At 31.8% G+C, this 22617-nt stretch overlaps 6 protein-coding genes across 19 annotated transcripts; 3 read left to right on the top strand and 3 right to left on the bottom strand.

Annotated features, from left to right (window-relative positions):
* Positions 1-592: 592 nt before the first annotated feature.
* Positions 593-3934, bottom strand: Mdh1 (malate dehydrogenase 1). 2 transcript variants are annotated; one of them, XM_070668878.1, is made up of 6 exons: positions 3793-3934; positions 3202-3397; positions 2689-3011; positions 2134-2511; positions 1914-2042; positions 593-1400 (listed from the first exon to the last, which is right to left on the bottom strand). In XM_070668878.1, the coding sequence occupies exons 1-5, from the start codon at positions 3793-3795 to the stop codon at positions 1944-1946; spliced, it is 999 nt and encodes a 332-aa protein (XP_070524979.1). In that variant the 5' UTR covers positions 3796-3934; the 3' UTR covers positions 593-1400; positions 1914-1943. The 2 variants fall into 2 exon arrangements, with proteins under 2 accessions (XP_070524979.1, XP_070524978.1); XM_070668877.1 differs by lacking the exon at positions 593-1400 and having other exon boundaries at positions 1517-2042.
* LOC139109647 (uncharacterized) lies at positions 3898-5234 on the top strand. Of its 4 annotated transcripts, none has more exons than XM_070668888.1 (4): positions 3898-3988; positions 4350-4693; positions 4768-4875; positions 4967-5233. In XM_070668888.1, the coding sequence occupies exons 2-4, from the start codon at positions 4353-4355 to the stop codon at positions 5154-5156; spliced, it is 639 nt and encodes a 212-aa protein (XP_070524989.1). In that variant the 5' UTR covers positions 3898-3988; positions 4350-4352; the 3' UTR covers positions 5157-5233. The 4 variants fall into 4 exon arrangements, with proteins under 4 accessions (XP_070524989.1, XP_070524988.1, XP_070524986.1 ...); XM_070668887.1 differs by lacking the exon at positions 3898-3988 and adding an exon at positions 3995-4264 and having other exon boundaries at positions 4340-4693; positions 4967-5234; XM_070668885.1 differs by lacking the exon at positions 3898-3988 and adding an exon at positions 3995-4264 and having other exon boundaries at positions 4967-5231.
* A 158-nt stretch (positions 5235-5392) lies between these two features.
* Positions 5393-6811, top strand: LOC139109653 (small ribosomal subunit protein eS10). Of its 2 annotated transcripts, none has more exons than XM_070668898.1 (3): positions 5393-5494; positions 6070-6214; positions 6439-6811. In XM_070668898.1, exons 2-3 carry the CDS (start codon positions 6071-6073, stop codon positions 6772-6774), a joined length of 480 nt encoding a protein of 159 aa, XP_070524999.1. In that variant the 5' UTR covers positions 5393-5494; position 6070; the 3' UTR covers positions 6775-6811. The 2 variants fall into 2 exon arrangements, with proteins under 2 accessions (XP_070524999.1, XP_070525000.1); XM_070668899.1 differs by having other exon boundaries at positions 5482-5595.
* Positions 6812-8134: 1323 nt separating this feature from the next.
* Positions 8135-9719, bottom strand: Bc10 (BLCAP apoptosis inducing factor bc10). Of its 2 annotated transcripts, XM_070668906.1 has the most exons (3): positions 9580-9719; positions 9239-9497; positions 8135-9152 (listed from the first exon to the last, which is right to left on the bottom strand). In XM_070668906.1, exon 3 carries the CDS (start codon positions 9044-9046, stop codon positions 8804-8806), a length of 243 nt encoding a protein of 80 aa, XP_070525007.1. In that variant the 5' UTR covers positions 9047-9152; positions 9239-9497; positions 9580-9719; the 3' UTR covers positions 8135-8803. The 2 variants fall into 2 exon arrangements, with proteins under 2 accessions (XP_070525007.1, XP_070525006.1); XM_070668905.1 differs by having other exon boundaries at positions 9239-9680.
* Positions 9720-9889: 170 nt separating this feature from the next.
* LOC139109589 (U2 snRNP-associated SURP motif-containing protein) lies at positions 9890-17060 on the top strand. 6 transcript variants are annotated; one of them, XM_070668759.1, is made up of 21 exons: positions 9892-10006; positions 10103-10390; positions 10501-10544; positions 10629-10745; positions 10863-10959; positions 11033-11347; positions 11720-11784; positions 11867-12032; positions 12139-12302; positions 12700-12759; positions 13235-13278; positions 13427-13531; positions 13605-13832; positions 13921-14163; positions 14321-14507; positions 14594-14780; positions 15110-15243; positions 15329-15417; positions 15506-15665; positions 15745-15902; positions 16183-17060. In XM_070668759.1, the coding sequence occupies exons 3-21, from the start codon at positions 10521-10523 to the stop codon at positions 16460-16462; spliced, it is 2823 nt and encodes a 940-aa protein (XP_070524860.1). In that variant the 5' UTR covers positions 9892-10006; positions 10103-10390; positions 10501-10520; the 3' UTR covers positions 16463-17060. The 6 variants fall into 6 exon arrangements, with proteins under 6 accessions (XP_070524861.1, XP_070524860.1, XP_070524862.1 ...); XM_070668760.1 differs by lacking the exon at positions 10103-10390 and having other exon boundaries at positions 9890-10006; XM_070668761.1 differs by lacking the exon at positions 9892-10006 and having other exon boundaries at positions 10050-10390; positions 13244-13278.
* LOC139109596 (glutamic acid-rich protein-like) lies at positions 16210-22154 on the bottom strand. 3 transcript variants are annotated; one of them, XM_070668789.1, is made up of 9 exons: positions 21911-22154; positions 20670-20867; positions 20222-20581; positions 19818-20110; positions 19609-19699; positions 19224-19298; positions 18452-18736; positions 17955-18356; positions 16210-17606 (listed from the first exon to the last, which is right to left on the bottom strand). In XM_070668789.1, the coding sequence occupies exons 1-9, from the start codon at positions 21951-21953 to the stop codon at positions 17392-17394; spliced, it is 1962 nt and encodes a 653-aa protein (XP_070524890.1). In that variant the 5' UTR covers positions 21954-22154; the 3' UTR covers positions 16210-17391. The 3 variants fall into 3 exon arrangements, with proteins under 3 accessions (XP_070524890.1, XP_070524889.1, XP_070524891.1); XM_070668788.1 differs by having other exon boundaries at positions 21902-22153; XM_070668790.1 differs by having other exon boundaries at positions 18452-18508; positions 21902-22151.
* Between the last annotated feature and the right edge of the window lie 463 nt (positions 22155-22617).

Genomic DNA, 22617 nt, shown 5'->3' with positions numbered 1-22617 from the left:
TTGGTAAATAATCTATGCAAAAGCAATTTTCGAAAAAATTTTTATTTTATTATTAAAATATATGCACATGTTATGTAAACGAATTAACGTGCTATAAATGTATTGTGTAAATCGAAATTGACATATATCCGCAAAATGATAATTTTCATTATTATCCAAAACATTTCTTATAATATCTAGACCAATGTTTATAGCTTTCAAATACCTGCTCCTAATTGTATATTTGTGTATTGTCTAACTTCTGAATATTCGAAAGGGTATCTCTTTAAATGTGAAAATAAGAAGAAAAAATGTTGCAGTGTTACATTACGAGCGTTACCAGGATTGGATAAACTAAACTACACGATATCCTTGTATAATACGCTACTTAATGCTCACGCGCGCGATTATAATAATAGAAAAAATTCAAGATATATATAGTTGTAATAATAGTTTTTAGAAAATAAGATATAAATATATAAATGTGAGAAAAGAGAGGTTGTATGTGTGAGTAATATGATATTGACATTAAAAATTATCATTACTGTAACATAAATTATTCTCATGAAGATGAATAAAAGCAAAAAGTGCTGTAAAATAAAAAGTACACCTCTCCCAATATATACTCAATATATATTATAAAGTCTATACATATACATTACGTATACCATCTTATGTATATGAACAATTTATGTAGATATATGATTTTTAACAGAGTACAACCTTTACATTTTACATGATAAATATAGATTACACAGCGCGCTAAGCGCGCGTTATTACATTCGAACATCAAGTAATTATATTAATTTCTTTACGATAATCACGAAAATTAAAACCGAGTGATTTAATCAACTAATTTTTTAACTAGGAGTGTTGCCAGTTTCGTGCGGATAATTTTAACTAACAATTCGCGCGAGTGTCGCGAGTGACCTGTGGATCTGAATTCTGAGAGGAAGAGCAGGTCCCGGATGGACATCGGGCGTCGACGGAGCAACGTTTGGGTAATTATCTTTTCTTAATTATATTAAAATAACAATTAAACTTTATTTTTAAATTAATAATTATTATTTAAAGCATATTTTTCATTGTAGTTTTAACTTGTATGTTACAGAATATCGTACCATGGCATCATCGTTGCCCGACTCCGCCCGCGTCGCATCTAACGTAAGTTTTTTTTCTTTTTTTATAAAGGCAACAAGTCCACAATAAAATATTATAGTTTTTTCAAATGTATAATTCTGATATATAACAATATATTACAACTTGTAGATTCGTTGCCTACAGTAGAAGTATCGTAGTTAAAAAAGTAGTTAGTCTGCAAGTGGAGACTTTCTCAACCACTTGCGGCACGAGATTTGTCTTTTTCGGCCACTTGCGGCACAGTTGACACTCGTTTTTCGATTTTTCCGATTCAATACGATCTGAGAAAAAAAAATTCTTTTTTAACTCGTATATATAATAAAATCGTAATAAATTAAAGATTTGCAAAGATTTGCAAGAATTGCAACAGCAAATTAAATCAAACTTTAAAACATCCTTCTTGACATTATGCTTTTATTATTTCTTTTGTTCTTTCTTTTTCTCTAATCAAATTTTTATGTAATCTATTTACATCGAGTTACACATTATACATGATCCAAAATTTGAATTTAAAAATACTGCAACAATGTACTGCGATCTTTCCTTCGTATTAATTATTACATTAAATATATGTATCATATTAAATGCAATTTAGACAAGTTATCAACAAATTTGATATTCTTCGTATTTAAAATACTATTTGAGATACGAAATTATTTCCATTACTTTTTTAAAATATACAATTGCTGCAGAATATTTTTAGATTTAATTTCTGAAACGCTTTATACGTGTACTAAATATTGTATGTATATACTAAATTATATATTTTACAATTTCGCTGACACAAACTTTACTTGCTCATTGTTTGGCACTGATGTTACTAGTCACTTTTTTAGTACGTTGTTTGCCTCGGCACGTTCTTCCTCCAATTCTTTAGATGTAACATCCAACTTTGACTTTGCAAAGTTACTAATGGAAAGATTCTAAAAAATTTATAAAATAGAACTTTTAATAGAAAAAAAACTTTTATGTAAATTAAAATTACTTCGAGATTTACTGTGCATAATAACTTACTTGCACTATCTCGTATTGTTTGTTCTTGATAGCGACAGGAAAAGAAAACACAACATCTTTTGGGATTCCATAGCTCCCATCAGATACAACGCCCATGCTAACCCATTCTCCAGTTTTAGTACCAAACCACCAATCCCTCATATGATCTCCAGCAGCTTTAGCAGCAGACATAGCCGAAGACATTTTTCTAGCAGCTATTACAGCGGCGCCGCGTTTTTGAATTGTTTCTACAAAGGTACTATTTAACCACTCGTCATCATTTATCTCAGATGGTACTGGTTTTACGCCAGATGAAAGTGCTACAGTTGCGTGCGCTACGTCAGGATATTGTGTAGAACTGTGATTGCCCCAGATAATGACATTTTTCACCTTATCAACCTGTCGTGTTAAAAAATAAAATGTTTAAGAATAGCATATAACATAGATTCAATGCTGTTAAAATATTTGTGCATTATGTTGCTAATACTCGGAAAAAAAAGATAAATTACAATAATTAAAATTAAATATTAATATCCCTGATTAAAAACTGTTTTAAATTTTAAAAATATAAATTACCTGTACACCTATTCGTGCAGCTATTGCTGCTTGTGCTCTGTTTTGATCCAATCTAGTCATTGCAGTAAAATTTTCTTTTGGAATGGATGGTGCATAATGCGAACAGATAAGCGCGTTAGTGTTGGCAGGATTTCCAACAACTAGCACCTTAACATCCTTACGAGCATGTTTATCCAGTGCTTCACCTTGCACTTTAAAAATGTCTACATTTGCAGCTAAAAGATCTTTACGTTCCATTCCCTCTTTTCTTGGCATCGCGCCAACCAGAAAAGCGGCTGCTACGTTTTCAAAGGCCTTGGCTGGTTCAGCCGTTGGCAAAATCTCTAAAAATTTAAATTAAGCTGTTTACAAGTATTTGCATAACGACCTATAATAAGATGTAATATTACATAATAATTTCTAAATTTATATTGTTAAAAATGTAAAAATATTACTAAAATATGAACACTTAATATTATTTTTTCCTTGTAATTTATTTTTACTTTTTTTAATAAGAGAACTTTCAATACTAACCTCGTAAAAGAGGGAGAGCTAAATCTTGCAATTCCATAACCACACCATCCAATACTTTCATCATAGGTGGAATATCTAATAATCTGAGATTAATAGGTTGTTCAGGGCCAAAAACTGAGCCAGCTGCAAGCTGATACAATAAAGAATAGGCAATTTGTCCAGCTGCACCAGTGACCACAACGTTTATAGGTTCCGCCTAATAGAAAATTAATAAAAAAAATTAAATTATGTATTTTTTTTTTTTTTTTTTTTTTTTTAACAATTTAACTATATAATACAAAATATATCTTCTTAAAACTACACGATATCTTTGACATAAAGTTCTTCTTTCTTGCTTATTAAAATAGTTACAGCAATATGTATGTTCTACAAAATAAAATTAATCAAAGATACCATAAAAATATTTAATATATGTGCATTATACGGGTGAGAGATCATTGATAAACTCATTAAAATACAAGATAGATACGATACAGAATTTTACATGGAGGTCAAATAAAGGTGAAACTGAATAAAGTTTAATTCTATTCAAGCAATCTCTTAGTGCTCAATTATTCAAATTGTTACGATAACGTAATATTAAAGACTCACCATTTTTCTCGTAATGTGGTTTGTATTAGCGAAAGGACAGTGGGAAGAATTGCCTCCGTAAATGTGTCGTTAACCGAGAATCTAATGGCGATCGAACTGGAGTCAGTGGGAAGAGCGAGCTGGAAAAGGATACCTCCGTCCAATAGTCCAATACTCCAATGCCATTGAACGCGTCGAACATACGTGAGATCACGAGGTGCTTTCAAGGCCAAGCCGGTCAATTTAATATGAAATTTTCTGATTGGTACGGTTAGAAAGTTCCCTAAGCACTAGCCAATGTCTTGAAAATTGTCTACTCTGTAGCCAACCAACACTTTCGAGAAATTGATCGTGATTGTGTACTCATTGAGTGCTTTCTGAACACATTTTTCGAGTGTCATCTCACGACCCTCGTGTCTCGTATATTGTCTGATGATTGCTTTTTAAAGGGAACAGTTATTTTTTATAAATATTATTTACGTAAATAAAAATTGTAAGCGTAATCTTACTTTATATTACAATGTGTGGTCGTCTATATTAATTATGTTTTTTGAACCGTAATAACTAGTCACTTTTAGGTTATGCAGAAGGTTCAGAGGAAATTAATTCAATTGAAAAAACGGAGAGAACGAACGTTAAATGTTCGTCTTCCTCACGTAATTAAGAACCAAGAGGAAGTTAGATCCTTATTCGTGGGTGACTTTCACATAAAATTACCACGACAATCTAGTAGATCGTGTCATGTTATCTTTCCTACTGTAGAAGAGAAAAATAAGAATTATAAACTTGCAAGGGATAAAACTGTTGACGGCAAGCGTGTTGTCATTCAACTGTTGTCTGATGTTGCATTTAAAACAAAAACCAAGGAAAAAAAGAAAGTTTTTGTACCTGAAATTAAACCTGATATCCAAGTAACACAAACGTAAGAATATACTTACATTTAAATTACAATTTTATTTTGCAAGATTATTAATGTTCTGTTATATGTTTATACAGGTTATTTATCTCAAATATTCCAAATGGTACTAAATCACACGAATTAAAAGGTGTTCTTCCTGGATGTATTCGTGCTACTTTATTAAAATCTTATAATAAAGACTTCAGGTAAAGTTAATTCAATTTATTCAATTTTTTACATTACACACATCAACAAAGATATTTTATATGTAACAATGTAATTTGTATGTTTGTGTAGAAGCGCAATAGTTAAAATGGAAAATATCCAGGTAGCAGCAGAATATCTAAAGGAAAAGGATAAATGGCCTATTTTAAATGGACATAAAATATGTTTAAAATCAGATACGAGATCGAAACATAAGAGAACAAATTTTAAGCATATTTCAAAAAGTTTCAATAAAAGTGTTGCAGACGAATATACTATATGAATAAAAAAAGGTTGAATGAAATAAATAGCAATTAAAATATTTACTATATATATATATTTTTTTTTTTACATTTGTGCATCTTTTATATATATTTTTTAATATTTAGAATAATTAAATTATCCTTGCGAAACACTTATGATTAGTTGAAAAATAGCAATCATTCGCTACGTTCAACAATATAATGTTGCCGGGGTTCGACTGTAATAATCGAGATATCGGAACATAGTATGAATCGATATTATCCGTGTCTCGATCTTGACCGCATGCACGTCGTTGCTCTCCGCCCTCTCCGCCATCTTTTCGTTGCTTTCTCTGAAGGGTACACGTGTAGTTATCAAGTGCGTTGGTTTGTCTTACACTATCCGGTTTAATCTTACTTATTTATAAAGGTTACAAGGAAGTTTTGAGTTCACAGAAATTTATACTCTATCAAAATCAAGTACATTTTACTATATTCAGTTTTTATATTACGCGAAAAATTTAAGACATACTCCATACCTACTCCATTCCTCTCCAACTTAAAAAATACCTTTAATTAATTTATTTTATATGATTTGGGGTTGTAATTATGCAGAATGTAACTTTGTAACTTGATAACTTTTATGATGAAAAGTATTTTACTCTTTTTGACGCATACGATATCTCGTTGTGATACATAACCTCAAATAGTGTATTTCTCTACTGATTGTGCCGATATCCTAAAACGGATAGATGCACATTAAAATAGAAAAGAAAAAAATTTCTCTACTGAATTGTGCCGATATCCTAAAACGGATAGATGCACATTAAAATAGAAAAGAAAAAAAATTTCTCTACTGATGTTTGTGATGTGCATTAAAATGCTATTATACTTGTTATTACATTATATTATGTTACAATTTGCATATTAGATTACTTTTATTAATATTTACAGAATGTTGATGCCAAAAAAGAATCGTGTGGCTATCTATGAGTATCTTTTCAAGGAAGGCGTCATGGTAGCAAAAAAAGATTACCATGCCACCAAACATCCAGAACTAGAAAACATACCGAATCTGCAAGTTATTAAAGCTATGCAGGTAAAATTGTTTAACATTTTTTTTTCTTTTTGGAAAATGGTTTTGTTATTTAATGGGCTTATTTGTTTATACATTAAACCTTCTAAAATACATATAATTAATTATTTTTATAAATTAATATACACAATAAACATATATTATTAATTATTAATTAATTAAGTTATTATATATATAATAATTAAAAATGAAATATAATATATATAAACTTGTTTATTTCTATTTAGTCTTTGAAGTCAAGAGGGTTTGTAAAAGAGCAATTTGCTTGGAGACACTTTTATTGGTATTTGACAAATGATGGTATCGAATACCTACGTGGTTATTTACATTTGCCACCCGAGATTGTTCCATCAACTCTTAAAAAGCAGCCACGGTCAGAGACAACAAGACCAAGACCTGCTGCAACAAGAAGCGAAGGTTCAAGACCAACAGAAGATCGGGCCGGGTACAGACGAGGACCAGGTGGTCCTCCAGGTTCTAGCGATAAGAAAGCCGACGTTGGTGCTGGAACTGGCGACCTTGAATTCCGTGGTGGCTTTGGTCGTGGCAAAGCTCTTCAATAACTTTTTTAAAATAAATATGTTCTAGAAGTAATAAAAATCATGATTTTATAGTTTTATTTTAATCCAATTACAAATAACATTTTTATTGTTTATATATACGTGAACTAGAGAAATGGAAAGAAACATTTTATTGATATAGGTTTTCTTTATTACTCAAGTTCTATAATTATAAATATATTTAATTACAGCTTTTCCTTATTAATTTTTTTATATAAAATTTCTCGATCTATATTTTACATGGAAGCAATAACTATAGAGAATAATGTCACAGTATTGTAAAATTACAGTGTATGTTTAAGTTAAATTCATTTCAACGAATTATTAATCCGTATCTAATCAGAATTTTTGTTGAATAGAAATCGTCACATTATTTTATTTGTACATACATATACATATAATATGAAAGACGAAAGAACATATTTAATATAATTCTGCTCAAGCTTTTAATTATGTTCAAATAAAAATATTCTTATAGGTATTATTATTATTGTAGCTCTGCCAAGAACATTATTTTTTGAAAATAATGCATTAACTTGCATAGTAGATGGAGAAGAATAATTGACTTTTTACATATGCACTTTAAAGACATACGAAAGATTCACCGCTTATGAAGCATTAGCATAAATAATTTTGGTTACTATGGCTCTTGATATTTACATTGGTAATGCTACTTATGCTAAACTAAAAATTATATCAATATTAATATGAAAGGTAAGTAAAAATTTACAATCATAATTTATACAACAGAATTTGTATCACTTAAATCTCTTTTTATGAGGTATATGAATTAAAAAATAAATAGAGAATACAGTTCCAATAATATAAAATTAACTATACAAAAGATACACAGTTCCTATTGTATTTTGACCCCTTTTTCTTGTATTTTATTTTCATAAAATTTATTTCATTAGTTAAAACTTAATGTAACGCTTGTTGCATTATTTTACTTTTAAAAAGTTGTGTCATGTATTTGCCATAAATTAATCCAAATTTTCTTATTTCTTATGTAATAAATAAACAATTTGCTAAATTTTTAAGATTCTTTAATAAATATCACCTTAAATTGTAAGATACTTTGATTTTCATACGATTTCATACAATATTCATACACATAAGTTGAATAATCATTTTACATTATTTTTTATTCTTGAAGCAAATAATTTTAAGAAAATATCTTAAGTAAACTTTTTTGTAACAATCAACATACATTTTTTAATATAAAAGAAGAATCTGTATAAATTCCGTTCAGAAAAATAATTATTTATAATCAAATAAAATTAACATTGGAATAAAGGCACTGCATTTAACAAATACAAATGTAAAAGGAATATGCCAATAGCAGCATAATCTTTGAATGTCATTTCATTGTAACAAGTACATTTTATTAAATATATAGATATTTTCATATAAGGAATACAAGCTGTATCACATTACTAATTGCAAAACTTACTTTGTTCCAATCAACAAGAATGGCAAAATTCTAGAATCTAAGTATGAATATCATCAAATACATTTTATCACAATTTTGCTTATTCGGAATTCTATGATTTGAACTCTATATACATTCAGATTTATGCAAATGTCCAACAGAACATTATGTAGTAGATTGACTGAAATTTTGGTGATCTATAAAGCTGATCTTAGTAAACCTAGAAACTACTTATATAATCACTTTCATATTATAGATAAAACAGGCACTAGCAGATTAAAAAGCTAGTTTTGTATGTTATGATGTAGCACAAAAAGAAAAAAGGGCAAAACAAAGAAGAGGAAAGAGAAGAGGAAGGAAGTTAAAAACTTTGAATGAGTTAATGATTCATTGATAAATAAAAGATTGACTTGCTGTATCAGCACTTCACAAAATGGATAAACCAATGAATAAAAACCCACCCTCTGACTGTGTCTCTATCTCTTTTCCTCTTTTGCAAGCATACAAACATACATACACGCGACACACATACAATGGAAAGAAAGTTGACAAAGGGATAATTCTCTAAATATTATTGTAAATTAAATACAATTGGCAATCTTAACCATTATCGCATCTTACTGTGTCACAATTTGTGCTCCACAGCAGGCAGTTGCCTACTCCACTGTAGCAGATAAGGAAGACGGCAGCAAGAAACACAAGACTGCAAATAGTACAAGGCTTGCGCTCCAGGAAGAACCCAATCAAATAAAGTGCCATGAACATGACGTGAGTTTGCAGCAATGCCGGGTTTACAGGTTTCGGAATCAACAGCACTGGAATTAGCCACTGTAAGCAATACATTCTTTCGGGATCGTACACGAAACTTGTCAAGAGTAGTGCTGGTGATGCCTCTCTCACTCTTTCCCTTTCTTCTCACACAGGATGACTACCTCGTCTACGACAGGACCTTTGGCATTCAACAACAATAACGTTAGAAAGTAATTCAATACCTGATAAAATAAAACGCCTAATAGCACAAAATCGGATATTAACCTCATTTGGAAGCATCGTCGCTCGCACACACGAGCAAATTCATCTTCGTCCCTTATAAATAAATATACATTTTCCTTCGCCGATCGCGATACAATCGACCGATTGCGGCCAGTTGTAACCAATGCACTTTAATTACGTACAATCCTAGAAATACTTGACAAACGCTGACTACGCGAACATGTGACGTCGCGATCAGCTGCGGTGAGTAGACCTCGTTTAATCTCGATAAATTTCGATTCAACGCTCGACGATACGAACACTGCGACGCAATAATGCAACACGTATATGTATAATAAATACGTATTTTATTATACCATTAATTAATAAAATATGAGACTTACCGACGACTCGATCTGTCGGTTCGTACAATTATATTAAAGATGAAATTAATTTTCTTAAAACTAAAATTATTCCTCCGATTGAACATGTGTTGAAATGTATTGCGGACGAATGGAACGTTTGATTTGGCGATTGTCTCCGATCGCTACCTCGATAGCCGGCGGCGACGGTGGCGATTCGTAACAAATTTTCACGTTACTAAAAGAAAATTTTATTATTTTATTGGACCGTGACGGGCCAATCGGATAATGGAGTATTCTTTAGCTTTCGAGAAAATTCGCTGCGAGCCGTTACCGTCGCCACTACCGACAATTCCGACAAAACGGAGGTACTTGGTGGAAGAAGTCAACGACGCGATACGAACGTTTCGTTTCTCAGTAGCAAAAATGAAATCTCTTTAACGCTGACTCGGTTTTCCTCAGTCTTGTAGTACGTACATACAATTTTTTAATACGGAATAAAGTAGAGAACGCGTAATCTGTTTCTATTATATTTTTGTGTGTGTCATTTATCATGACGGTTTAGGTAGTAACCACCAGGTGACACTTGGTCGCTTCAGTTTCCGTGGAAGAGGGTCGTTACTGACTTATTATTTTTCTGCGTAAAGAGTGCACGCTTGATTATCGGATTCGAATTTTATACATTTTTTTTTCATCTTATACGAGACGATCGTGATCGTTGGCAGTTATCGACGTACATGCTATTGCTTTCTCAGCAATTTTAAGTCATTGGTATCTGCGCTGTTCAACACTGTGCACACACCTTGTTAAATGGAGTTCAAGTTTTTTAACAGATATTTATAACGTTTCAATCGTACGTAATATTTATTTCGACAAGTTCGTCCGCGCATTGCGAATGTAACGTATGCGAATAATAATTCGTGCAATTTTTTTCGTTTTTATTACCCTATATATTTGTTTTAGGTTAGATCGTTTCCTTACAAATGGCGGATAAGGCAATAATGAAGGTATCGCTTTATATGCTGAATCTTTTTTTCTTACGAATTTTTTGCTCGTGTATTATAATTTAAACTTGTAATCTGTATTCACAGCAAATTGCGGAACAAAAGCTTAAAGCTTTTTCCATTGGTACAATGGGTAAACGACCGTTAAGTAAAAAGGAATTGGAAGAGCAACGCAAAAAGGAGCAAGAGCAAGCTGCAGCTCAAGTAAATAATTATTTTAAAACTTTTCTTTGCGTATTTTGCTATTATATTACTTATTTGCTATTATATTACTATATTTTATGTGCACAAAAATTATTTACTGAGCATTATGTTTTGCAGGCTTTTGAAGAATTTGTAGCAACATTTCAAGAGACACCCAATAAAACAACTAGCAAGGTTTGGGTCAAAGCAGGTACATATGATGCTGGAAAAAGACGTAAGTATGAAATTTTTAAGCGTTTAAATTATTCTCTTTATACATAAATTAATAATTTTACTTATTTTTGTAGAGGAGGACACAAGAGAAAAGGGAAAACTTTACAAGCCACAGTCAAAAATTTCTGAATTAGTTGACACTAGGTCTTCAGCTGAACAGGCTCAAGAATATGCAAGATTGCTTGGAACAAATGAACGAAAACTAGATAGATTAGGCAAAAAGAAGAAAGAAGGTGAAAAAAAGAAAAGTAACCTGGAATTATTTAAAGAGGAATTAAAGATGATTCAAGAGGAACGTGAAGAGAGACATAAGTATAAGGGCGTAGTGAAAACGGTAATTTCTGCACAATCAGAAGATCCCATGTTAGCCGCTCTAAAATGTGTGGAAGGTATGTATATGTATGTATGTATGCTTGTGCTTGGTCCATCTCCTATTCCTTATTACAAAAAGTTACAACTGTTGTAAAATTTGTGATTTTTATTAATACACGATTTTAGATTCAGCCAAAATTAAGATTGTTAAAAATATATTTTTTATAATATTAATAGTAATTAAGTCTGTAGTATACTTATAACTTTAGTAGGTAGTGGATCCTCATTTCCGGATCCGCGAAAGGCTAATCTGCTTAACTTCATTGACGATCCCCGTCTCTTAGCCCTGATATATGAGGGTAACCATTATCCTTCCAATATCTTTTTCCTGTTATCACCTTTATCGGTCTTGTACTTACAAGATATGTTGAAAGATTGGTATTTTACAGATGGTTCATTTGATAATGGCGATCCAAATACAACCAACTTATATTTAGGAAATTTAAATCCAAAGGTATATATATATAAAATAATATTTTATCACACTGTAATGTCAATATATATCGCACTATACGACTTATTTTTTATTTTTAAAGATTACAGAACAGCAATTAATGGAAATATTTGGCAAATATGGGCCTTTGGCGAGTATAAAAATAATGTGGCCGCGTAGTGATGAAGAAAAAGCCAGACAAAGAAATTGTGGTTTTGTTGCATTTATGAGTCGTAAGGACGGAGAACGTGCGTTGAAAAATCTTAATGGTAAGAATATAATAAATATTAATTATTTAAAAACATGTAATGGTATCGGTTTATACAAATAAAAGTATTAAAATTGTTTAACTAATTCTATAATGTGATTAAACAGGTCGTGATATAATGCAATATGAGATGAAGTTAGGATGGGGAAAAAGCGTACCTATTCCACCTTACCCTATCTATATTCCACCTGCTTTGATGGAGATTACGCAGCCACCACCTCCATCTGGTCTTCCGTTTAATGCTCAACCACACCGACGCGACAGACACAAGGTACACGAAACGAACCATTTGAAGAGCGCAATTAATAAACGGCTCACTTATATATCTGAACAAACGTTTTCTTCTTACTTAATATTACCCTCGCGAAATAATTCACATTCTAGGATTACAAAAAGACATCTTTTGCTAGAAATAGCATTTCAGGTTTCGTAAACATTCGATACACGTATTCTGTTGAATATTTTTTTATTTATTGAATTTATAAATTAAATTAATTTAAATAGCACAAACTTGCCATTATCGAGGGGACTGATACACGACGATACATTGTTTGCTTTTTATGATTGATAAAATAATATTTCATAATAATTTAATATTTAAATTTTTATAAATTGTCTTGTTAATTTAACGTTGGAATGGTATAACCCATTTTGAAACATAATCTCAGATACCACGTATCCGCAACCTCCAGAGCGCGGACCCGCAGGAAAAGGAAAACTTTGAAAAGGTAAAATCATTCCTTTATGAACCATTCAACGTTTAATAGCTTCAATTAGATATTTAAACCCGTTCTTTTATTATACGCCCGCACACTTCTCATATACACACATTTACATACACACAAATACGCGAGCGCGAATACATACTTACATACACAACAAATAAAGAAAAACTCGAAGACGATGATAACTTTAATTTAAATTTAAAATTGGTAAGTTCTTTGCAAAATTCAAGCATTTTATATGCTTAGATAAAGACATTTTTGATAAAATTAAAACAGACATTTTTATCTTTAATTTATAGTGTAGTATACTATGCTATAAATGATTTTAATACTTGTTAATAATACAAAATAACAATTATGTTTACGAATTACGTTGTGATAATTTATTGGTGACCACATTTTTTGGGATGTACCTTTTGGCATTTGGATCGGGACGTCCTATCGTCTATCGTTGTTGCACTATGATCTGGACTATAAGGTTTTGCAGAATGCTGTTGTCAAAGTGGTTATACCAACGGAAAGGTATTTGTTGATTTTATTATCATAATGACAAATCTGTAAGTATGTAACTGTGAAGAGCATTTATGCTTCTGTTGAATAAAATGTATTTTGTAACAATGGGGTTTGACACAAAATATAAATGCATACTTAATCGACTCGTGCGTTATAGGAATTTAGTCATGTTAATACATAGAATGGTGGAATTTGTAATTCGAGAAGGACCAATGTTTGAAGCAATGATTATGAACAGAGAATTGAATAATCCAATGTTTAGGTATTATTTCATTGAATTTAATATTTTATTTATGTATAACAAAAACGATTAACAAAAATATTTTTTATTTTAGATTTCTATTTGAAAATTATTCTCCCGCACATACTTATTATCGCTGGAAACTATATTCCATTTTACAAGGAGATGTACAGAAAGAATGGCGTACGGAAGACTTCAGAATGTTTAAAGGTGGGAGTGTATGGAGACCACCGCCAATTAATCCTTGGACACAAGGCATGCCGGACGAATTAATAGAAATGGAAGAAAGGCAAGAACCTAGAAGAGGTAGTCTCTCAAACAGGTAAATCATAATATGAAATTTATATATCACGTCGTGAAAGATGTATATATTAATTGTTAAAAAAAAATTGTTCTATTTTTTTTTATAGTCAGCGAGATCGTTTAGAAGATTTATTGCGAAACATATCACCTGAAAGAATAAAAGTTGCTGAAGCAATGGTGTTTTGTATAGAACATGCGGAAGCAGCAGAAGAGATTTGTGATTGTATTTCGGAGTCATTATCAATATTGCAGACACCTGTGAATAAAAAAATTGCAAGATTATATTTGATATCTGATATATTACACAACTGCGGAGTCAAAGTGACTAATGCCACTATTTATAGAAAGGCGTAAGTTTTATGTGAATGTGTATTTGCACGAGTGCGTGCGTAAAAATAATTATTTTTTACACATATCATTAAAAAATTTTTTTTTTTATTTGCTTAAATAAAACGACAAAACGTATCGAGGTAAAAATGTACATAATATTAATTTTATATTTTGCAGATTTGAGACACGGCTTTTAGACATTTTTAACGAAGTCCATCAAGCGTACAAACAGTTTGATAGTAGATTAAAAGCAGAAGGATTTAAAGTTCGCGTTATGCGAATGTTCAGAGCATGGGAAGATTGGGCAGTGTATCCAAGAGATTTTTTGGTCAAATTACAAAATACGTTCCTAGGACTTGTTTTGGTAAATTTTTAATTTACAATAATATTAATTTTTTTAATTTTTCTAAAAGTTTAAACCTTGTGATATAAATCTAATTTCTTTAAAAGATGGATGAACCGGAACCTGAGAATGACGAAGACATAGATGGTGCACCATTATCCGATGTTGATGGCGATGGTACTGAAGATTTAGATGGAGTACCACTTGATGGTGCAGCTTTGTTAAAAGGTGCCATGAAACATGGTCTCACATCTCAAACACCTTCAAATTACGACGACATTGATGGAGTGCCAAGTATGTATAACATTCCTGAAATAAATATATTGATATAGTTATTTGTATAATAATATTGTTACGCCGGGAACGGGGTCAACGGACGTCTCCGCGTTCACGCTTCATACTCACGCTTTCATTCTCGCACTCGCGGCACTCGCGCTCCGCGAAAGAAAAGAGACGTCCCGGTATACGGAGCGGCGTGAAGCTGCCGGCTCGCTCGAAGATCTTCGTTCTCCTAGCAACGGGGAACCGAGATCTTAGAGCGAGCCGGCAGCTTCACGCCGCTCCGTATACCGAGCGTAACAATATATATAATTTTTTATTATACGTACATATATTTGCTGTAGTGGACGAAGATATTGATGGCATTCCAATGGATGATGACGATGGCGTAAACGCGCGAAATAAAGATGACGAAAAGAAATCAGCAATGCCAGCTGGATTTGTTCCTTCACGATGGGAAACTGTCGATCCTGATCAGGTTTGTAAATTTTTTCGTCTGAATAAATTAAGCAATTAATAGTATCTCGCTTAGATTAAGTTTACACATAATTTTCAATCGTCAGGTCGAGGCGCAGGCGATGACCACCAGCAAATGGGAAGAATTAGGTCAAAATGAAGATTCTAATTCTCAAGATACGAGTATGGATTCCAGGTAATATGTTACTATGATAATTGTTGAATATGTATTTGTGATATTTTATATGTACATTAAAATATATTCGTAAAAATTACATTAACAGTGGTAGAGATTATAATGAAGAAAGGCGAAACAGATTACGTGAGATTGAAGTAAAAATCATGCAATATCAAGATGAATTAGAAAGTGGTAGAAGGACATTAAAGTCCGGCATGACAATACAAGCACAAGTAGAACATTACAGAAAGAAACTTATAAGAAAGGTAGAAATTATGTAGATTTTTTTTTCCCGACATGATATATATTACATTATATGCATACATAAAATAAACGTCTGTGTAGAGCGAAAGAGAAATGAAGGATGCAAAAAGCGAAGAACGAGAAGATGAAAAACGAAGAGAAAAGAAACGAAGTCGAAGTACAACACCAGAATCTCCTAGTCATACCTATAGAGATCGAAGACGGTCATCAAGTCCGTCGGCAAAAATTACAAGATATAGGTAAAGATTTTGCCTCTTGATTTTTCCGTAAGTTCATTTCTCTACCCATTCTTTGTCCGCATATATCTGACATCCAACAGCACTAATAATGCAAATCAATATCATTCAATTTAGAAATCGTACTTATGACGTGAACTTTTTGACTGAATTTTAACTATTACAAAATTTCTATATGTCCTGCATGTAACTTAACAGCATACTGTTTAATTTTTTTCACGTAAGTTGATATTAATTATCAGTTACGCACCGTCATTTATGTGTACTTAAAATATATTTTTAGATCACGCAGTAGATCACCCCGCGGCAAACGCAGATCAAGATCTCCGTATAAAAAACGTGTACCAGTTACACCGTCCCCCCCTCGTATTCGACGTACACCATCGCCTTCCTTTTCTTCAGGCAGAGGATCGCGCAGATCACCCGTCAACGAACGTGACAGAAAAAGGCGTAGATCACCGTCTTTATCGCCACCGCCGCCTCCACGTACTTCTTCTAAGCATAGAGCTAATAGCCCGCCTTCTCCTTCTCCTCGTAAACACAGACATAAACATAAGTATTAAATATAATATGCCATTACACGAATTACTTTTTCCACAGGACGCTATTTTTTAGACAAAACTTACTTTTTAGGTCTTACATTTATTATCTTACGATACGTCACATTCGTAGATATGTATAAATATGACACTAATATATAAAAATTTAAGTCTTGGCGACTGATCCTGCTCGATACAACTAACTTTCTTATCTTCCAGAAAAACATAATTTAAATATTTCACTGTTTTATTATTTCAAGATAAAATTATTTTTACACTAAAAATATACTTTATGCTGAATGGCAAAGTTAAAACCACATGTGTTACAAATATACTTTTTAGAGAAAACATGATATAATGGTGTAATAACATATTTTATTGATTATCGAAACTCACACGTATTGCATATGTTGATCATTTTTTAAATATACACGAAAAGAGAATGTATATATTAAATATGAAGATAAGAAGTGGTCTTCTTTAAGTTTATGCCAAGAATATTACTTCTTTATCTTAAACGCTAAGAATATTTCAGAATTGAATAAAATAATCTTATAAAATATTGTTTCCTTGCATTGTAAACGATTGAAATAAATCATTTTATAAAAAAAATATATATAAATATAGGACACGTTTGTGTCCATGTTTGTTCTACACAAAATAGGAATATAATAATAATGACCTATATTCTAAGTTAACAATTTAATTTTAAATACATTTTCTTTTTAAATATTTTCTAAATAATATTTATTTTATGTATTTTTGAAATTAATTTAACTTTAACATATGTTATATCAATTATCTTTGATTGTCGTATTTTAATGCTTATAATTGCAGTCTACATATTAATTTGCCTTACAAATACAATTTCTCGAAATATTAACAATGCTTAAATTCAAAGAAACATTTGATACATATGTTTATCATAATTATTTTACAAAAATATATTAACACTAATTGTAAAACATTTTGTCAACCTCAGATTCTACAGAATTATTTTTTTCGTATGCGATTACGTCGTCCGTATTTAAAATATTCTTACTAAAATCATAACTTTTTTCTCCACTTTTAGATTGCCTACTGTCCACTTGCTCAGTCTCCACTCCTATCTGTTGAGCAGATGTTTTTACCCGAGATTCCACCTGTGAGTCTTTATTATTCTTAATACCTGTTATAAAAAATAATTTCGTAAAAAAAAAAATGGTGATACAAATCTATATATTTATTACATATATTCAAAAACATTAAATAATTTTCCATATATGTTTAATTATTTTTGTGAAATTAAAAAGATTACTCCGTGAAGAATTAAAACCAAGATCCTCCATGCTCATTTTAATTGATGCTCATATTTTTAATTTACATCTAGTAATAAATTAAATAATACGTGATAACGAGGACAACATATTTTATAAAGTTATAATACATATCAAATTCTATTAAATATTTTACAAAGGATTATACTATCAAATAATTAAGAGGATAAAAAGGATAGATATTAAGTTTTATTATTTACGTTTCCATTTTGATATTTTATCGTGCTTCTCCACTTCTTCCTCCTCTTCCTCTTCTTCCTCTTCATCCTCCTCTTCTTCCTCTTCCTCCTCTTCTTCACTATCTTGCGGTGTAGGTAATTTTCCATACTTTGCATCAAGTTTAGCTATTAATTCTAAATCGTCAACATTTTCGATTTCCTCTTCCTCCTCTTCGTCCTCGTCTTCCTCCTCTTCCTCCTCCTCCTCCTCTTCTTCCTCATCATCTTCTTCATCTTGTTCATCTTTTACTTTTATTGGTTTATTAAATTCTTCTATTCTAGAAATATGTTCGCCTTCTGAGGTTTCTAATTCGTAATCTTCTTCTTCCTCTTTTTCTTGTTCCTCAGATGATATTTTAGGTTGACTATGTTTAATATCGATGCCTACAATTAAAAATATTAATAAATTAATTTTTCGTATAAGTTTTCAGCATTTAAGAAAATATTCATGAAAAAAAAAAAAGATATTAACATCTCACCTTCTTCTTTAGTTGTGCTTCGAACTGACCATTTTTCTGTTACGTGCGCTGCTTCATCTTGTGGAATTAGTTTCGTTAAGTCAGTTAAAGAAATATTTTCTTCGTGAAATTTATTATATTTGGACCTTAAATCTTCATAATTTTTCATTTGTATTTGTAATGGTGTTTTATTTTCAACCTTCGTGACAGATTCAATTACTTGCTTAAGGTGGGGAGGTGAAATTATTGTATCACGTCTTGATAAATCAGGTATATCATGCGGAGAACGAAAAGTACCAATATCAACTAAAAAATTGATTAGTTATTGTACGTTAAAAACATTGATTACGTCTAGCAAAAAAAAAAAAACTATTTTACAATTGTAACAATTTTGAATTTAACAGGCATATGTTTTTGATCTTAAAAGCATATATTAATAAGATTCACGAATTTCACGATAATTGTAGGGTCTTTCTGCTAAACGCAATGCAATATTTTCTTTAAACTATTATTAAGTAGTATAGTTATTTATCAATTTTAAACTTATTCTTAATTTTGTTTTTCAAATACGTTAAATATTTAACTTAATTATAATCAATTTGTCTACAACAAAAACTTACTTACCTAAAATTTTAATTTAATTTTTGCAATTTTAATTATTATGTTATATAGTTATTTCAACTTATAATTTTTATCTGATGTAAATAAGTTTTTCTTTTCAATGTATATTCTATAGTTACATCTTTAAGAAATGTGTAGACGTAATAAAAGTAATGTGTAATCAAAAATTTACCGTTGTTCCATCGTCTAACGAGAACAAAATGTGCAGCGACAACAAGTGCAACACCGACCCCGAACTTCACAGCCACTGTAACCACCACATGTTATTTCTAATTGTCTTTTTTATTATAAGAAAATACCGTGATTAATGCAAAGCAAATATATGTTTTAATATTTTATTCATATATTATATTGCTGATACTTATATTATCTTGTATTCATGAATTATATATGATTTAAAATTAAACGAAATAAGAGCATGGAGGATCTCATATTCACACATACATACATATATACATGCACACACACGCACATTCGCACGTATACGTATGCACATATAGATAATAGATAATTATTCAAAAGTCGCTAATATATTGTTATAGACTATGGTTCCTTACCACTAGTAGATTCTTCTTCGATTTCATCCTCTTCCTCGGATTCATTATTTTCGTCATTTAAACTTTCTTCTTCTACTGCTTCACCTTCTATCTAATAAAAAATATCATTAATATAGATAAATAAAGTAAGTAAAATGTAAAAAGAAAATTAAAGAACTAGTCACAAAAAAAAATATATAAAAAGAATAAAGACAACGACGTATATGTACCTCTTCTAGAGGTTCAGCTGTGTTATCATCTACTTCGTTCACGCCAGGTATACCTGGAAACTCCTCAAATATGTCATTTTTTTCTTCTGCAGAGTCGTCAACTGCCTCAGTGCTAAATTCATCAAATTCGATGTCAGGGTAATGCATTTGATTATTTTCTTTATCTGTATCCTCCTCATTTTCACTTATTTCATCAATTTCTTCCAATATGCCAGTAGCGTCCAGTTCTTGTTCTACATCATCGTCATTATCATTTTCTGCATCAACGTCTTCATCTCTTTCGTTTTCATTCTCTACAAATATAATTTTAATAAAAATCTCGAAACATAAAAAGTTATTTTATAACATATCGCAATTTACATACCATCCACCAATTGTCTTTTTAGCTTTTATGTTATATTTACCTTCTTGTTCTCCTTCATCTTCTTCTTCCTCTTCTGCTTCCTCTTCTTCCTCCTCTTCCTCCTCTTCTTCGTTAGTCTCTTGTTCATCGTCAATACTTTCTACATCTTGCTCTGTACTGTCTTCATTTTTAACTCTTGTTAATTTTTCTTCGTCGGAATTTTCATCAGTTTCCTCCTGTTCTTCTTCCTCTTCCTCTTCCTCTTCACCTTCCTCTTCCTCTTCCTCGTCTTTTTCTGCTTCTTCGCTTACTTCCAATTTTTCTTCTGGTTCATAGGACACATCACCATGATTGAATGCCGAATCATCTACCCAGCCTTCAAATATACTTGCCCAACGTGACGATGTTACTGGCGTATCGACTTAAAAAATTACAACATAAATATTTTTAAACAAATTTGATCGAATTTTTGCATTATATGTGTGTATTAAAGTAATTTTTGTATTTACCATCTGTAGTTCCTCTATGTTCAAAGATTATTATACCAATTAATCCTACAAGGACAGACAGCAAGATGAAAAATATAAATCGTGCACACCAATGTCCACCTGTGCTGCTCTCCTTATAAATGTGAATGCTGATGCTCTCGGCGGAAGTATCAGTTGGACTAATCAAAATAGGTGGTGGAGTACCAGCGTCTTCATCATCTAAATGTAATAAATTAAAAAATTAATTTTTATAACTCTATTAATATTAATACAAATTTCAAACGAGAATAATATAATATATAAAAAATCTATAATTACCAAAAAAATACATAATAATTAATGTGAAAATTACAAATACAAAAAATATGGTATTTTAATTAATTAATTCAAGCTTTTATGTTAATGTAATAGTTAGTGTAAAGCATGTGTTGTGAAATGGTCATACAATAATAGAGATGCATGTAAGAAGTGGAACAGAATGCAAACATAGTGAAACAAGAGATACTTTTGAGCTGGATAATACAGTTTAATCTATTTTTAAAAGTTAAGATAGGAGGAGTAGAAGCTGGCTCGGTTACTGCTAAAATCCATTTTCCAATTCGCATAGCTTTGCCAAATTTTCTTCGTCGAGTCTTCATATCACGTCTTACGAGAATTATATTAGTACGCCGAAAAGCAGTTCAATCTGCCGATAAACGACAATACTGTCCGCTAATTGTCATTTTATATCTGAAAATTAATTAATGTTTGTTATTTCAAAAAAATCGTATGAAACACTCGAGTCTATTACCCGTATAAAAAAAAAAGAAATACATTTTTTGTATTTTAATTCCAGTAATTTATGGAATTACCATCGCGTGATGGTATCGTATTATTAAAAAAAAAAAATAGTACAAAGGTAAAGGTTGAATAAAAATCGAAGTAAAATGTGCGTCGCGCAGCACATGGTCTGAGGACAGTGGCTGACAAGTTGCGCTGGGCGTGAATTTATTTTTGGAACTTGACAGATGATAGTAAAAATAAAATCACGTTATTATGCGGCTGTTGCGTGACGGTTACGATCAATTGCTCGTGAACGAAAGAAAACGAGAGGGAAACAGTCGCCGAACGGCGGCGATAGTAGGACAGAAAGGGTTAAAAATAAGAAAGAAAAAAAAACAAAAAACAAATGCATCGCTAAAAATAAACCGTGGAAGTCGCGTTACGAAAGAGATGCAGTGTCGATCATGCTCACCCCCGCGACTACTTTTTACCTTTCTTACGTCGCTTTTCCTTCCGTTTCCTCGGCTGCACGTCACCGGACATTCTTCGACGAGCGAACGCCTTCTCCTTCGCGTTCTCTTTCTCCAGTGTAGCTGGCTCGAAAAATTAAATTCTTTCAAACGCCGATCACTGAGACACTATAAAATTTGATTCGCAGATGTTCGCGGACGATAGATCGGCGCTACCGAAGGCGCAACATCCTATGCGGCGTTATTCAATGTCACTAGTATAACTAGCGCGTCTCGCGTGCCACCTATCAGTAGCCATTTGCCAGTCGGTCAGCGCTCTTCCAATGAGAAACTCGTAAAATACTAGTCAAGAGACGCGATAAACGACGAACGACAAGCGGCTATTCATTGAGATCTCTACTTCTTTCGTAGCTAAAGTAAGGTTTAAAAAGACAGAGTTTTCATTAGATATCGCTCGTTACCCCTGTGGTTTGCCGCTCATCGTAGCCAGTGTAAAGAACTCCAATAACTACGCGTAGTCGGAAGTTTCACCATGTTGAATCAACGGCAGAGGGTTGCGGGCACGCAAGCGGGTCGAGCTCGTACGAATTGTCGTCGCGATACGCTGAATTACGGTACGTATATCCGCGGATAACGTCCTCATCGCCCTCGCCGTCAAATCTAAAACTGCGCGCGTAAAATTAGGTGCTCGGCTTTACGTCGCTCTTCGTCCTTTCGACATAGATTTCTTTCCGACA

The sequence above is a fragment of the Cardiocondyla obscurior genome, linkage group LG18 (assembly GCF_019399895.1).
Source record: "Cardiocondyla obscurior isolate alpha-2009 linkage group LG18, Cobs3.1, whole genome shotgun sequence".
Classification (NCBI taxonomy): Eukaryota; Metazoa; Arthropoda; class Insecta; order Hymenoptera; family Formicidae; genus Cardiocondyla; species Cardiocondyla obscurior.
Note: the sequence above shows the minus strand (reverse complement) of the source record. Positions and strands in the feature narration are given on the sequence as shown.

Bases quoted from the DNA above. Each gene is read 5' to 3' on its own strand.
- Bc10 (XM_070668906.1), bottom strand. From the start codon at position 9,046: ATGTATTGCTTACAGTGGCTAATTCCAGTGCTGTTGATTCCGAAACCT.
- LOC139109653 (XM_070668898.1), top strand. From the start codon at position 6,071: ATGTTGATGCCAAAAAAGAATCGTGTGGCTATCTATGAGTATCTTTTC. The intron at 6,215-6,438 runs GTAAAATTGTTT...ATTTCTATTTAG, and splicing joins AAGTTATTAAAGCTATGCAG to TCTTTGAAGTCAAGAGGGTT.
- LOC139109589 (XM_070668760.1), top strand. From the start codon at position 10,521: ATGGCGGATAAGGCAATAATGAAG. The intron at 10,545-10,628 runs GTATCGCTTTAT...CTGTATTCACAG, and splicing joins CGGATAAGGCAATAATGAAG to CAAATTGCGGAACAAAAGCT. The intron at 13,279-13,426 runs GTATTTGTTGAT...CGTGCGTTATAG, and splicing joins GTGGTTATACCAACGGAAAG to GAATTTAGTCATGTTAATAC.
- LOC139109596 (XM_070668788.1), bottom strand. From the start codon at position 21,953: ATGTCCGGTGACGTGCAGCCGAGGAAACGGAAGGAAAAGCGACGTAAG. The intron at 19,299-19,608 runs GTAAGGAACCAT...TGGTGGTTACAG, and splicing joins CGAAGAAGAATCTACTAGTG to TGGCTGTGAAGTTCGGGGTC. The intron at 18,357-18,451 runs GTGAGATGTTAA...TTTTAATTGTAG, and splicing joins AAGCACAACTAAAGAAGAAG to GCATCGATATTAAACATAGT.
- Mdh1 (XM_070668878.1), bottom strand. The intron at 3,012-3,201 runs GTTAGTATTGAA...TTAAATTTTTAG, and splicing joins AGCTCTCCCTCTTTTACGAG to AGATTTTGCCAACGGCTGAA. The intron at 2,512-2,688 runs GTAATTTATATT...TTAACACGACAG, and splicing joins CTGCACGAATAGGTGTACAG to GTTGATAAGGTGAAAAATGT.
- LOC139109647 (XM_070668887.1), top strand. From the start codon at position 4,353: ATGCAGAAGGTTCAGAGGAAATTAATTCAATTGAAAAAACGGAGAGAA. The intron at 4,694-4,767 runs GTAAGAATATAC...ATGTTTATACAG, and splicing joins GATATCCAAGTAACACAAAC to GTTATTTATCTCAAATATTC. The intron at 4,876-4,966 runs GTAAAGTTAATT...ATGTTTGTGTAG, and splicing joins TCTTATAATAAAGACTTCAG to AAGCGCAATAGTTAAAATGG.